The sequence below is a fragment of the Blastomyces gilchristii genome (genome assembly GCF_000003855.2).
Source record: "Blastomyces gilchristii SLH14081 genomic scaffold supercont1.3, whole genome shotgun sequence".
Lineage (NCBI taxonomy): Eukaryota > Fungi > Ascomycota > Eurotiomycetes > Onygenales > Ajellomycetaceae > Blastomyces > Blastomyces gilchristii.
This window is the reverse complement of record NW_003101680.1, coordinates 4,385,759-4,402,736: the sequence shown is the minus strand read 5'-3', so window position 1 is coordinate 4,402,736 and position 16,978 is coordinate 4,385,759. Positions and strand designations below refer to the sequence as shown.

The 16,978-nt window shown below is 30.9% G+C and overlaps 1 protein-coding gene and 1 pseudogene across 2 annotated transcripts; both read right to left on the bottom strand.

Moving 5' to 3' along the window:
• Positions 1 to 1,805: 1,805 nt before the first annotated feature.
• BDBG_16575 (uncharacterized protein) lies at positions 1,806 to 2,366 on the bottom strand (the record flags this gene model as incomplete). Its single annotated transcript, XM_031724502.1, has 1 exon — positions 1,806 to 2,366. One exon carries the CDS (start codon positions 2,364 to 2,366, stop codon positions 1,806 to 1,808), a length of 561 nt encoding a protein of 186 aa, XP_031577089.1.
• Positions 2,367 to 14,977: 12,611 nt separating this feature from the next.
• Positions 14,978 to 15,066, bottom strand: BDBG_16574 (annotated as a pseudogene). The gene has a single exon. The product of its transcript is annotated as a tRNA-OTHER (tRNA).
• Positions 15,067 to 16,978: the final 1,912 nt, after the last annotated feature.

Here is a 16,978-nt window from a genome sequence, read left to right as displayed (position 1 = left end):
TCAAGAATCTTCAAAGATCTCATCCCTGCAGACTGGCCTGTTTAAGGTTGTTGTGAAAGTCTCTGATGTTGTCTTTCATCTACTACTTTCTCTCAAGTGATGCATGCACTCTGTCATTTCTGTCATTCATTTGAAAAAAACACTTCTACGTCCTGCAGACCTTGAATATCCATTCTCAGAGTCAGTCATTGTGACTAATCAGCCTCAATTTGAAATTGAAAAGATCATCAGCAAATGCACAGAGAGGAGAAAAACATATCTTCAGATCAAGTGAAGAGAATATGAAGATCTGACCTGGAAACCTCTTGACATGATCACAGAGAATACTTCAGATCTTGTCAAAGTCTTCATGATCAAGAGACCTCGCGGGTGATCATATCAAGTCTAAGAGAGACAGACAAGAAAGAGAATATCATGAGTAAAAATAACAAGAAAAAAGAGGAAAAGAAGAAAAGAAAAGAAAATTCATTATCACTATTTTTAACTACTGACTGCAGAAGGAAAAGAAAAAAGAAGAAAACAGAATAAAGAAAAGTAAAATCAGAGATCTTTCACTCATCACATTTACTTTAAGTCTCTTATCAATCATTCTCAAGCTCATGTTGCAGCTTCATCTTCTGTTTAGTGAGACATGCATCTCAGAATGCAATGTCTGCTAACAGGTCATCATTCATGAGATCACTGAAGTGTGCCTTACTAGACAGCTTGAAGAAATGATTGTTATTGATGATGTCATTCACAGCTGAGATTATATTAGTAAATTCTCTGATCTTGTCTAACTTCTTCTGAGCAGCCTGCACAGTGTTCAGATTATATTTATCAAGATTAGATGACTGTCTTAACATCTTCAGATTCTGTGTCATACAGTTGATAGTCTAATCTCTGAAAGATAAAATTAATGACTGCTGCTCACTGCTTATCTTGATGTCCTCAATCACTCTGACAGGAGTTGAACTGATATTCTTCTCACTAATTTGAATATGCTTAATAGGTTTCAGAGTGACCAGATCCAAGATCTTTTATTTCAAGAAAGTGAGTATCTTCTCAGCAGAGACAAAGGTCAAATTGTTTTCATTCACATCACTATCTTCAATAGTGTCATCTCTGTCTGTACTCACAGTCTTCTCAAATCTCAGCACACTTTCTCTAAACAGCAGATTGTCAGTGTTTTTTTCAAATCTGTATCAGCTATGATAATTTAAAGAACAGCAGGCATTCTTGTTATCTCACTGACAGTTGATATAAGCATCATATCCCTGCTGAGTTCAGTTATCATCTGAAGAAGCAATCACACACTCTTCAAATCATCTATGACTCACTGTATAAGACTGACAAGATGTGAGAGCTACTTCTCTGCGAGTTTGAAGAATAATGACATTTCAATTAGCTGAACCTTTGAAATCAACTGTTCTCAGAATAATCAAGTCATCATTTGTCATCTGTTACTGCAACTTTCATTACATGAGTATTCATTTCAGCTGCTTGATCAACTGCTGACTGAGCAGGACAAAAAATTCACAGTTTATAAATAGCATTTTCTCACTGCATTCTGCAAGTCTTTCAATAATTGATATGGCATTCACAAGTTCTTCTACAGTCGGATCCTGCATTATTGATACACTCAGCTGGGCTGGCTTCCCATTCTTCTGAAAGCATAGATTGATTTTGTCATCATGATACAGACAGTACATATGAGTCATGTCTCACAGTCAAGGCATCTGATCATCTTCAATAACTCTCTTTCATCTCATTCTCTTCAGCACATTATTCTCTAATATACTATATTACTTTTAACTATTCCTTCATCACTGTTTATCTGCTTCAGTCAGCTCTGATTTCTCTTCATCTTTCTTCTCATAAATGTCTTCTGCTGCTGACTTCACTTTCACTTCTATCTGAGCTACTGACTTCATCTCATCTTCAGTCACTGCCTCTGCATCTGTATCTCTGTCAGAGAATTCATGTGTATTTGAAGACCATGACTTCTTTAGCTCAATGAATGATGTAATAAACTTCTGTTTAAATCTCTCTACAGTCACATCTGAATCTTTTGAGCTTTCACTCTCAGATTTCTTCACTGATTCATCTGCAGCTTTCTGATCATGTAACCTAGCTGACTGATAATGAGGTGTAACTGTCTTTTCCTCATCACTTCTTGAAACTATCTTAGATATCAAAGAATGAGATTCTGACTCTTCAATTTTATTTATCTTCTCTGCAGTCTCAAGAAGAGTATTACACTCTTTCTGACTCAATGACTGAAATAACCTTTTCAATACTCTTCTTATGCTATTTCTGTCAAGGTAATTGATCTGATCAATCACTTCTTTCACATCTGATATTCTGAATATCTTTCTTAAACTCATTGCTGCAAGTTCTCTAGATTTCAATGAAAATTTTTTATGATAATGAAAATGATGATGAAAAGATAATAAGAAAGAGAAAAGAAAAATAAGAAGAAGAGAATGACTGATCACATTATATACTTACAAATCATTCATTCACATTACTCTCAGTCTTCTGACAGAAGATCTGTCTCTTTATCATTCTCAATTCTCTTGTTCTCTTTCATCTGTGTTCACTCTGAATTTTACAGTTCTTCATCTTTTATCTACTTATTCATTCTTATGACTTCTATTGTCTTGTTGTCTCAGATTCTTTATCTCATTCATAGTCATTGTTTCATTATCACCTCATTATATTCATATGATATCTGTAAAAGACAAAGATTCTCTATGATATCTATCATCTTGTTGTCTCAGATTCTTTATCATTGTGTTATTATTATCTCATTGTTTCAACTCCTTTCTTTACCTGCTCTTCACACAAGGAGGATATTAACCCGCATCTGAAAAATGCCTAACTCATTTCTTATTAGGTTTAGCTTTTTTTTCTGTCACCTTATTTTCAGATGTCCGCTTCTTTTCAGACAGAGAAACTGTGACATTCACTCTTACTACTTCTCAGAGCTTTCACTTCTTTCTGAGACTTCTGTCTCTTTCTTTCTGAGGCTTTCATCTCTTTCTGAGACTTCTGTCTCTTTCTTTCTGAGACTTTCACCTCTTTCTTTCTGAGGCTTCTGCTTCTTCCTTCTATAAAAGTCAATCACAATAAACAAACAAGCATGTATATATATATATATAGGGGCGTCCGCCCATCTCCATCTTGAAGAATAAGACAAGATTTACCTTTTTACATGTATGATACGTGATCGGCATACACTACAGATGATGTATGCTGCACTAGTATTGTGAGATAGATATATTAACAACAGATATATAACAACAGTGATCACAGATTATGAAAGCCTTATCTATCTATAATTAACAATAAAATCTTTCAAATATTTAGTATATTAAATCTCAGAGTTTCAAGTGTACAATATTTATATTAAATACTGAAAGAGATTGAATACTGTGATATCTGATACAATCAGTCACAGACTTGATTTCATGAGTGAGAGTTCTATGAATCAAATATAAGAGAAGTTTGTATTAAACACACTGAGAGAATATAAGAAATCAGAATAAGTGAATACAATAATCTCTTACTTAAAGAATAGTAAAGTGTCAGATAATAAGCATCTTATAAAAGTGATACAAGAAATGCTTCTGAACTTCAAGCTAAGAAAATTAAAAAATAATGTTATACTTTATTATAATCTAGAATATGTAGAAGCTTTCTATCTGAAATATTTATTTAGACATGACTTGATAACTCATATATATAAGAAATTCAGTCACTTAGAAAGCTCTGAACTCATCAGTGTACTTGAATTAAGAGTATACTAATCAAGCATAACTGAGGACATTCAGATGTATACTTACAAGTGTCTGAATTATCAGGTTGTAAAAGAATCTAAGAAAGGATTAGAATGTACGAAAGTATAATATCAGATAAAATGTACAATACAATTATTTAAATAATGAGAGATGAATCTCATAGTCATAATGATCAAATGAATCTTGAACTGATTTTAAACTCTGTTTTGAAAATTCAAGAGAGAAGAATATCAAAACTGATAATTAATCTGCATTGAGTTCCTGCTCATATGAATATTCATGGCAATGAATTGGCTGATTCAGCTGCAAAAAAGGGTGCAGAATTAAGCAGATCTATTCAAAAAACAGTATTCTGATCTTTCATAAAGAGAAAGATAAAAGAATCTTGTTTAAACAAGTGAAATGAAAGCTGGCAGAAACAAAAGAAGAGCATACATTATTCAAGATTTGAGACAAAACCAAAGTGGAAATCTTGTTCAATTAAATGTAAAAAGAAAATATTCTCATCTATAATTCAGCTGAAACTAGGACATAGTTATTTCAAATCCTATATACAAAGATTTGATGATAGATTTGATTCAACAGAGTGCTCATTCTGCAATGTGAATAAAAATCCTGAGCATATTGTAATGCATTGTGCATTATACAATAGTCTCAGAGTCAGATTAAAGAAGAAGTATGATTTAAATCAATTAAATATGAGGTTCTTATTCTCAACTGAGACAGGAATTAAATACTTAATAGACTTTCTTTCAGAAACTCAAGTAGCTATAAGAAAATGGCTGCATTCAGAAGTATCTGAATATGAAGAGGTGGAAATTGATTAAATATAGTCTGTTAAAACAGCTATACACTATCTTTTAATAATTTTGTTTTGTTATAGTCTCTCTTTACTGTACTTGTTTCTTTCTGTTCTTTTCTATCTATCTACTTAATATGTCTATCTTTAAGACTATGTTCTCTTTTCCTTTGTCACAATATTTTCAAATGGTTTCAAAGTATCAGAAGGTGTTGAAATACTGCAATTTGTAAACAGTTTTTGTATTCTGAGCTGGAATTTTCTGATTTTGCATATCTGAAATTGATAAATGTATAATAGTTGACTCTATAGATATAGGAAAAACCCTGAGATCTAAAGGTTCTCAGGTAGATGGCATAGTCTCTGACTGCATACATCTATAATTGAAGAATAATAATAATAATAATAATAATGAATCTCATAGACATATTATTATAAACATCAAATGAAAATCATTGAATAATCACTGCTATTGACTACACTACTGACTGGCCAGTCACAAAAGCAGTTTCAGAGATAATAGAGAAGATAATGACAAAGTTTCTACATAATGAGATCTATATCAACTATGAAATATTACATGAGATTCTAACTGATAATCATATAAATCTCATAGAAGAAGTAATAAGGCATTTCATGAATCAGTTATAGATAAGATATTATAGAATAGTATTATATCACCTGCTAATAAATAGAAAGATGAAATACTTGAATGAAATCTTGAGCAACATGCTAATACAATATCTAGTGAGCAAGTCTACAAGACTATGAAATGAATATCTTAAAGAGATGCTATTAGTCACACAGATTCAACAGTATGCAGTCTTCAAGTATTCATCATTCTATCTGTTGTATGAATTGCATCCGCGCATCTCAGAGAATGCTTTGAAAAAGATGAGAGAGAGAACAGTGATTGTGAACACAGCAGTTACAGACACAGCAGAAACAATAGTTGCAAATACAATAGTCACAGACACAGCAGTTGTGAATGTGAAATCAAGATTGCAAGAGATCAGCCATGCATGTATAAAAGCTAATAAGTTACTTCTAAACTGAGCAAGTCAATTGAAAAGAATATGAGACTCACTAGTTAAGAAATTGAGTCTCAAGATAGGAACATGAGTTCTTATACATAATAAGAGGTCTGAGAAGTTTCAATCTAGGTGATTTAAGTCATATAAAATACTCAAATCACATTCTCTGAGAATATATGCATTGAAAGAACTAGAGAGATGAGTCTTATACAACTTAATAAATGATTCACATTTTATAAAGACAAAGATGCAAGACCTGAGCAGATTATAATTATTCACAGCACTATCATTAGTATTGAAAAAGAAGAGACTTATAATTAAAAAGTCTCACAAAGTAAGAGAAATCATAGATGCTTACAAATCAGATAATCTCACTTATTTCAATCTTTTCATAATTATAAGAAAAGAATGAAAATTAATGAAGAAATTAGATAAACATCACATCTTTGTGATTCAGAAGAATGTACGACCGCCGGATAATAACGCGGCCGCTTCCGAATATGCTTACGAATGTCAAGAGGCCATAGCAGCCACTAATTAATTTAGTATAACATATATAAGAAGCCAGTATACGTCTGTAATTGTACACTAACTCAAGCAACCTTTGAATCATATCTGATAGCATGTCTAAAAATCAGTGAGAAGTGCAGGCTTCTTCAGAGTGTGGTAATTTCATCTACAAAGCAATTCATAGTTATCATATCAGTGTGATTCTAAAACATCTCAAAAGATAGTGTATGAAGAAGTGATGAGTGAAAGAGCATCTGATTGATACTACTCTACTTATTGAAGAAAAACTTCATGCTCAGACAAATGTTATATATATAAATGAATAAGATGTGAGAAAAGAAATGAGAGCAGTGAATCAGATTCAAAGAAGATCACTTTCTACTCAGAAGAATAAAAAGAGAGATGATTATTACTGAAGTTGTATAATAATAACAGAAATCATATCATAATATAATTATATAATAATATAACAATAGACATTGTACAATCAATGAGAAACAACTGAAATGAACATCTTTTCTAGTCAATATGAACAACATTCTTCTCTGCTATCTGAACTAGAAGATATGCAGAACCTTCTGAAGAGTTTACTCAAAGCAGTAAGAAAAGCAGCTGAGATTACTGAATCAGAAATGAAACTCTGTATATGTATGAGAATTCTAAATGAGATTGAGACCTTGTATATGCAGTGACAGGCTGAGATGAAAGCTAAGTAACAATTGATATTCACTGTAAATCAAGTATTCACTATGAAGAGCTTCACTGACACAATCATCATCATTAATAAGAATAGAGAAAACCAGATCATAGACCTGCAACAGAAGATCAAATATTTACACAGACAGATAATCACACTGAATCTGAAGATCTTATCATGATTATTCACAACTTTCTCAGAAGTGTACACATCATCTGAGACTGCTGTATATGATGAGAATTCAAGCAGAGAATATATCAAGTCAGAAGATCTGTCAGAGCTACTAAGCTTCAATAACAACTGAAAAAATAATGCTATAATCAGCTGACTAAGTCAGATACAATTATATTATTAAATTGAACATGAACTCACAGACAGATAGTCAATGAAATTTCAACAAGTCTTAAGATCTGTTATATTTCTATATGAAAAAGCAAAGTCATTATAAATAACTAATGAAAAGATGAATCTAACAGACTCAGAGTGATATTCATTCTCATAAATATGAAATAAGTTTTTTAAATGAATCTTACACAACTTTGAAAAAGTGAATATATAAGATAAGTGTTATAAATGCTTCACTGAGTATAGACAAGTGAGTGATCTTATATTATACTTTATACACTTCAGCTTATACTATCTTATGTTGAATGAAGAGCTTTTAATACTCTTCTGTTTACAGATCTTCATTCATGATCTTACACCTGAGTTAAGAGTAGAATGAAAATGCTTAATCTTACAATCAGATATGATGAAAGAAGCATATAATATTCTCATTATACAGAAACAAGTGAGTCAATTATAACAGAAAATACTGCAATTGAGTATATCTTAATAAAGAACAGATAATCAGACTTCTATAATACAGGCTATATATCTGAATATAATGAATCTAGATCTGAATAGTATTGCTAAAGCACTGAATCCTCTGAGAAAGAAATTCTCTGAGTGAAAATCTTGATATTACAAGTATCAAGCATGCTTCAACTGTAAATGTTAAAATCATGATGCAAAGAATTGCACACAGCATATACAGTTAAGAGAAGCAAGAGAGTCAAAAAACTAGCAGAATCAGTGAGCTCAGAGACACTTACTGATATTCTATGAAAAGTCTTCAAAGTGAAAAAGATGTCTGTGTTAAATGATTCTCTGAATTCTGTAAATATTAAGAGAAAGCAGGCTTCTGACTGAGATATGAGTGAGAATGAAGTAAATGTTCATCTCAATGCCTTGAGACCTGAAATGTTAATATATAGAGAGCACTTGAATGAGAATTGAGAGATAGCTGTAAAAGTGTTAGTGAACACAGAAGCTTCTACATAATATATTAATAATTATATGATTTGAAGACTGAAAGAAGTCTGCTGAGTGAAGAATTCTCAATGTATAAGATTATCTGATAAGTGATATTTAATATTATTCATAAGAGTAAGAGTTTTCTTGTACTTTGAAGAATAATCTTGCTATATTTGAGTGTGAGAGCTGCAGAATGTGAAATATGATCTTATTCTTGAACTTAATTGATTTCAAAGATTCAATTCACAGATTCAATGATGTATGTGTCATATGCAGTTAACTGATAGAAAGAAAATGATTTATATAATTCTATCAACTAATATAAGAAGAACATTTCATATCTCTGATATAGAAGAGTTAAATCTGCTTATACATTAATAAGCAAAGAGAATGATTTGCAAGACCTCATTCAAAAGCATTCTGTATATCATACAGAATCTGAAAGTGAAGGAAATCAAGATAAAAGATATATGAAAGAATAAGTGTATGAAGAAACTTCTGAAGAAGTATGAGAAGATCTTCTGAACAGATCTTTCATCAGAATTGCTGCTGAAATGAGGATTTATACATGAGATTGACATGAGAAATGTGAAACTAGTCAATCAAAATGTATATTCTCTGTTGCAAACATATCTTGAAGAATAGAAGTGTCAGATCACAGATCTTCTAGAACATAATCTTATATAATTCTCATCAAGCACATGAGACTTTTCAGTTCTATTCATGAAAAAGATGAATGAAGAGTGATAAATATGTATCAATTATTAAACAATTAACAAGCTTACAATCAAGAATGAATATTCACTGTCACAGATTCAATAACAGTTAAATACAGTTAAAAATGCCTGATATCTATCAAAGATTAATCTTCTCTCAGAATACTGATAGATCTGTGTAGACAAACTGTTAGTACTGCAAACTGCATTTAATACACAATGAAAGAAGTTTAAATTTCTGATAATATCATTCAGTCTGATAAATATGTCTATTATCTTTTAAATAATGATGAATACAATTCTTTATAAACAGAATGAAATCTCATATCTCATATATCTGAATAATATTCTAGTCTTCTCAAACTCATACAATGAATATCTGAAGTATCTTGATAAAGTGCTTATAACTCTGACAGAGTATAAGCTCTACATTAAATTAACAAAGTGTGTGTTTGAAATAGAAGAGTTGAAGTTTATGAAATATATAGTAAGTGATGACTGTATATATCTCATCTCAGAGAAATTGAATGTTATAGTGAATTAATCACAGCTAAGAAATATACATTATATATAACAGTTTCTTAAGTTGATCTCATATTATCACAGATTCATCAAAGATTTCACATGAATAGCTGCATCACTCTCAGATCTCTTAAGAGAAACAGATGCTAATCTGCAGAAGAAGAAGTTTCAGTCAATTATCTAAAATACTGTATATGAAGAGACTTTTCTCACACTGAGAGAATGTATAATAACATTCTCAGTACTTATTCAATCAGATTGTGATAAATCTTTCTACATTGAGATAGATGCATCTGAATGAGCTATCAGAGACACTCTTCTACAGATGAGTAAGAATAACAAGCTATATCTGATGATATATAATAATAGAAAACTATTAGACACTGAACTCAATTACTCAGTGCATGAAAAGAAATTATCAGTGATTAAGCACATGCTGATATTGTAGAATAGATATATTAATAATAGTTATACAATAATAATAATCATAGATCACAAAAGTCTCATCTATCTATAATCAATGATAAAATCTTTTAAATGCTTAGCATGTTGAATCTTGAAGTTTCAAGTATATAATCCTTATATCAAACACTAAAAGAAATTGAATGCAGTAATATCTGATGCAATCAGTCACAGACCTGATTTCATGAGTGAGAATTCTGTGAATCAGATATAAGAGAAGTTCATGTTAAATACACTGAGAAAATGCAAGAAATCAGAATAAGTGAATATAATAATCTCTTACTTGAAGAACAGCAAGATATCAGATATTAAGTGTCTTATAAAAGTAGTAGAAGAGATACTTCTGAACTTCAAATCAAGAAAATTGAAAAATGATATTATGCTTTACTGTAATCTAGAATATATGAAAGCTCTCTATCTAGAACATTCATTTAGACATAACTTAGTAACTTAAATGCATAAAGAATTCAGTTACTTAGAAAGCTCTGAATTCATGAGTATACTCAAATCAAGAGTGTACTGACTAAGCATGACTGAGAATATTCAGATATACACTCATGAGTGTCTGAATTATCAGATTATAAAAGAATCTAAGAAAGGATTAGAATGCAAGAAAGTGCAATATCAGATGAAATGTATGATACAACTGTTCAAATAATGAAGAATGAATCTCATAGATATATTATCATGAATATCAAATGAAAATCATTGAATAATCACTGCTATTGACTACACTACTAACTGGCCAGTTGTGAAAGCAGTTTCAGAGATAATAGAGAAGATGATGATGAAGTTTCTATATAATGAAATCTATGTCAACTATGAAATGCCGTGCGAGATTCTAACTGATAATGATGTAAATCTCATAGAAGAAGTGATAAGGCATTTCATGAGCCAGTTACAGACAAGACATTGTGAAACAACATTATATCACTCATGAATGAATGAGAAGATAAAACACTTGAATGAAATCTTGAGTAATATGCTGATAAAATATCTAGTGAGCAAGTCTACAAGATTATGAGATGAATATCTCAGTCAGATGCTATTAGCCATGCAAATTCAGCAGTATACAGTCTTTAAGTATTCATCATTCTATCTATTGTATGAGTTGCATCTATGCATCTCAGAGAATGCTTCAGAAAAAGTGAGAAAGAAAACAGCAGTTGTGAACACAGCAGTTGTGAACATAGAATCAGAATTGAAAGAGATCAGTCATGCATGTGTAAAAGTTAATAAGTTACTTCTGAACTGAGTAATTCAATCAAAAAGAATACAAGACTCACTAGTTAAGAAATTGAGTCTTAAAATAAGAACATGAGTTTTCATATATAATGAGAGTTCTGAGAAGTTTCAATCTAGATGATTTAAGCTCTATAAAATACTCAAATCACATTCTCTGAGAATATATACATTGAAGGAATCAGAGAGATGAATCTTATACAACTTAATAAATAATTCATATCTTATAAAGATGAAGATGCAAGACCTGAGTGAATTATAATTATTTACAGCACTATCATCAGTATTGAAAAAGAAGAGACTTATAATTGAAAAGCCTCATAAAGTAAGAGAAATCATAGATGCTTATAAATTAGATAATCTCACTTATTTCAATCTTTTCATGATTACAAGGAAAGAATGAGAAGAAATGAAGAAATCAGACAAAAACCACACTTTAATAAGTGATAAGACTGTAGCTGATTGTATGATAATATGCTGCAGACAGCAGATGCAATGCAGTAAAGAGCAGTCTCAGAGTGACAGACTTGCATGTGAGTCAGATTGCAGAAGAAAAAGAAATTCAGAGTTAAATTTAACTGTTTACATCAGTTTAATCACAGAGACAATAGAGAATGAAGCATCTGAACCATCTGCAGACACATGAGATCAAGTCATCTCAATCTCTGAGAATGCTCAGAGATTGAGTGAGATTAGTTTTAATAAGCTGTTCACTGTAGTGGTCTGAGCGGGCGAAGAGAGACAGTATAATGTGTGAGACAGAATCACAAGATGAAAGCTGCTGAATCTAGTCACTGAACACTGTATTATATAGAGGTTGTGTAAGAGTAGTGACTAGCAGACAAAGAAAAAGTGTAAGAAAAGAAAAGAGAATAACTTAAGAGATAATAAATTAATTATCAACTGTAAGAGTCAGCTGTAAAAAGATAAATGTTATTATACACACTTCATTCATTTTCATACATCACATGTTTAATCTATTTCCAATGTCACACCACCTGAAAAACATCAAAAATAAAGAAAATCTCAAAACTTGAGATCTGTAAGAAATTTAAGAGCTGCAAGCTACTCTTATAACAATACTGTGCATGTCTCTGATTCCTCTATCACTCTGTGTATGACATTAATATCATTTATCACAAGATTGACTGAAATGCCAATATAGAAATGTGTACACATGTGTGTAGAAAAATTGAAGAAGAGTGTGAGACCTGCAGAATCAGAAGTCAGAGCAGAAGAAACAGAGATGAAAGAAATAAAAGAGAGAGAGAATGTAGAACTGAATAAACAATGATAGAAGTTATCTGAGACTGAACACTTATAATCTGATATACACACAATCTTGAATCTTCTCTGCAGAAGAGGAAGAGAAAGCACTGAAAGAAGCTTAAGAGTGAGAGAGAGTAGTCTTAGTGATGTTATCATCTTTGATTAAAATAATCTCTGATACTGAAGCAACTAAGAATCATTTTTAATGTATGAAAACTGTAAAATCAGAGATGAGAACAGTTATCAAATGAACATCTGCTGGTCTTAGAATTGTATACATAATTATAACATGCATAAGGCTTCTCAGAAAGAGAGAGAGAGATGCAGAGAAATACAGAAAGTAGAACACAGTACATAAATAACTCATTCTCACAATGATACTTTAGATAAGATGTATGAGTCTTATATCTGCAGATGTAAAAAAGTACAATATCTGTGTTTCTATTTCTAAAAATACAGATATTCTTTATCTGTATTATGAAGTTGAATGATAAATATCAGAGAATAGACTGATACAGATTAATCATTCTGAAGATATTTATCAGAGTGAATGTATCTGTAATATTGAATTTGATAATTGTAAAAAGTTTCTTAGTGTCTGTGAATATCATGACTTTGTATATAATAAAACTCATAATGATTTTCTCTAAGAACAGAAAAATCAGTGTCAGAAAGAAAAGATGAAAAAAGAAAAGACTTATAATCTTAACACTGTTAAAAAGAGAGATAATTCTTCAGTATAAATGAATAATTATCTTATTATAAATACTTAAAATGAATATAATAATCAGTGTCTGTAACTGAGCTTTAGATAGTTGTGTTATACACAGTCTTCATACAATAAATTGTTTTAGAGATTGATAAGAAGAACAGAAGTATACATACTAAGAAATATAATTCATCAAGTCTACATAATATCTTCTTGAAATGAGAAGAGCTGATAATGAAAGCAGAAGCAGTAATAGAGACAAAGAGAGCAGAAGTAGCAGAAGTGAGAATTACAGAAACAGAGATAGTAGAAGCAGAAGAACTGAAAATAGAGATAAGAGTAGAAGATTGAAAGAGAGCAGCAGAGAAAGAAACAGTGACAGAAGAGATAGAGAGAAATGTGAGAGACTCAGTTACACATGACACAGATAATTTCTTCATTATTGCATTCTTCAAGTTCTCAATCAATGATTTAATATTAAGATATTCACTATCATTAGTGAATATGAATCTGTCAACACATGAAGATTCTATGTAAATAAAAACAAACATCAGCATCTGTGTCTATGTAAAATTGTGTTAGAAAACATGATCAGAAGCTCACTGAGAAGAAAAACAGTTAAGAATGTATAAGAAGATGAAGAAGATATATCATTTATAATAATATATTCTGATGATTGTTAGAAGAAAACAAGTCCTGATTATATTTCATAACATGTTATACTTACTGCTAATAAACTGCCTGATATGAGCACTACAATGACACTTATTATAAGAATGAGAGGCTATCATCAGAAATGCATATAATGTGATAGATAAATGAATAGAAAATGTGAAATAAAAGAAGAGACAGAAATCCTGAATAAGATAATAATGTTTAATAATGACAATGATGAAGAAGATGATTAAAGAATGAAAAAAGTTAGTGAATGAATAATGTAATATAGTGAAAGTTTCTTTGTAAGAGTGTAAGAAGTATACTAGTCAGATCAGAAATAGACTGTATGATCACAAATACTAGTGACACGCTAATCCGTATGAAGCTAGAGCTTATATCATGATTATATGAGTGTGACTGAATCTGATGAAGAAGAATGTAATTTGAAAGAATGTATAACTGCTGAATAATAACACAGCCACTTCTGAACATACTTACAAATGTAAAGAGGTCATAGCAACCACTAATTAATTTAGTATAACATATATAAGAAGCCGGCGTACATCTGTAATTATATACTGACTCAAGCAATCTTTGAATCACATCTTAATAAGTGATAAAACTGTAGTCAGTTGTATGATAATATGTCACAGACAGTAGATATAACACAGTAAAGAGTGATCTCAGAGTGACAGACTTGTATATAAGTCAGATCACAGAAGAAAAAGAGATTCAGAGTTGAATTCAACTGTTTACATCAGTTTAATTATAGAGATATCAGAGAATAAAGCATCTGAAACATCTGCAGATATGTAAGACTAAGTCATCTCAATCTCTGAGAATGCTCAGAGATCAGATAAGATTAGTTTCAATGAGTTATTCACTATAGTGATCTAAGCAGATGAAGAGAGACAGTATAATATATAAGACAGAATCACAAGATGAAAGCTGTCAAACCTAGCTATTAAACACTATATTATATAGAGATTATGTAAGAGTTATTATTATTATTATTATTCTTTCATTATACTCATATGCAAGCGGAGCTTATGATGAGTCCTTGCGTGATGTTAAATACAGGTCAAGTGTTGGTTATACAGGAGGAAATACAGGTGTTGAGACCACGCCAAGATAACAAGAACATAGGAAAATACAAAGAAGTAACAATTAGATACATGCGATAATAACTTCTCAGCCCAGGAACATAGAGTGATTCATTGAAGTGATTTGTACATCTCTGTATTTATTAGAAACCTGAGGTGCTTGAGTTTCAGATTTAATGTATCCCCTGCGGGTTTCGAACCCACGCGCCTTGGTTTCCCACGCCAAGGCACTACCGGGTGGCCGCATTAACCATTCAGCCACCGGGGCATCATGTAAGAGTAGTAACTAGTAAATAAAGAAAAAGTATAAGAAAAGAGAAGAAATAATGAATTAATCATCAACTATAAGAATCAGCTGTAAAAGATAAATGTTATTATACACATTTTATTCATTTTCATACATTATATATTTAATCTATTTTCAACATCACATCATCTGAAAAATGTCAAAAAAAAAGGAAATCTCAAAACTCAAGATTCATAAGAAATTTGAGAACTGCAAGCTACTCTTACAATAACATTATACATGTCTTCAATTCCTCTATCACTCTGTGTATGACATTAATATTATTGATCACAAGATTGACTGAAATGTTAATATAGAAATGTGTATACATGCATGTAGAAAAATTGAAGAAGAGCATGAGATTCACATAACTAGAAGTCAGAACAGAGAGGACAGAGATGAAAGAAATGAAAGAGAGAGAGAATACAGAACTGAATAAATAATAGTAAGAATCACTCAGAGCTGAACACTTATAATCTGATATATATACAATCTTTCTTACAGAAGAGAGAGAGAGAATAACAGAAGAAGCTTAAGAGTAGAAGAGAATAGTCTCAGCAGCATTGTTATCTTTGAAGATTAAAATAATCTCTAATGCTGAAGCAACTAAGAATCATTATTAGTATATAAAACTGTAAAATCAGAGATGAGAACAGTTACTGAATAAACACCTGCTGATCTTAGAGTTATATATGTAATTATAACACACACAAGACTTCTCAGAAAGAGAGAGAGAGACACAGAGAAATGCAGAAAGCAGAATACATTATATAAATAGCTCATTTTCACAATAACATCTCAGATAAGATGTATAAGTCTCACACTTATAGATGTGAAAGAGTATGATATCCGCATTCTCATTTCTGAAAACAAAGATATCTTTTGTCTGTATCATAAAGTTGAATGACAGATATCAGAGAATAGACTGATATAGATCTATTATTTCAAAGAAATTCATTAGAGCAGATATATCTGTAATATTGAATTTAACAGTTATAAAAAGTTTCTTAATATCTGTGAATATCATAACTTTATATATAATAAAACTTATAATAATTTTCTCTAAGAACAGGAAAATCAGCATTAGAAAGAAAAGATGAAAAAAGAAAAGACTTATAATCTTGACACTGTTAAGAAGAGAAATCATTCTCTAATATAAATGAATAATTATCTCATTATAAATATTTAAAATAAATGTAATAATTGATGTCTGTGACTGAGTTTTAAATAGTTATGTTATACACAGTCTTCATGTAATAAATTGTTCTAGAGATTAATAAGAAGAGTGAGAGTATATATACTGAGAAATATGATTTATCAAGTCTACACAATATCTTCTTGAAACAGAGAGAGCTGATAACAAAAGCAGAGATAGCAGAGATAGAAGAAGTAGAAGTAGCAGAAGCAGAAGTAGCAGAAGCAGAAGTAGCAGAAGTGAGAATTACAGAAACAAAAGTAGCAGAAGAGAGAGAATCAGATACAGAAACAAGTGTAGAAGATTGAAGACAAGCAGCAGAGAAAGAAACAGAGAGAGTAGAGAGAGATATAGAAGACTCAGTCATATATAATATGAATAATTTCTTCATTATCACATTCTTCAAGTTCTTAATTAATAATTTAATATTGAGTTCTGTAAGAGGCCTACGCCGAATAGATCAGTATAATATATAGGTCTTATATAATAAAGAGAAAAATGTTAGAGAAGGAAAGAAAAGAGAAAGTGTGAGAATCAGCAATCAAAGTGGATATTTATATGTGTATATAGTGGCTGAGGATCGGCGATCGAGAATGACTGAGAATTGGAGTGTATGTGTTCATGGCGGCTGAGGATTGGCAATCAAGAATGACTGAGAATCAGAGTGTACACATTTGAGAATGAAGTGATTGAAATCTG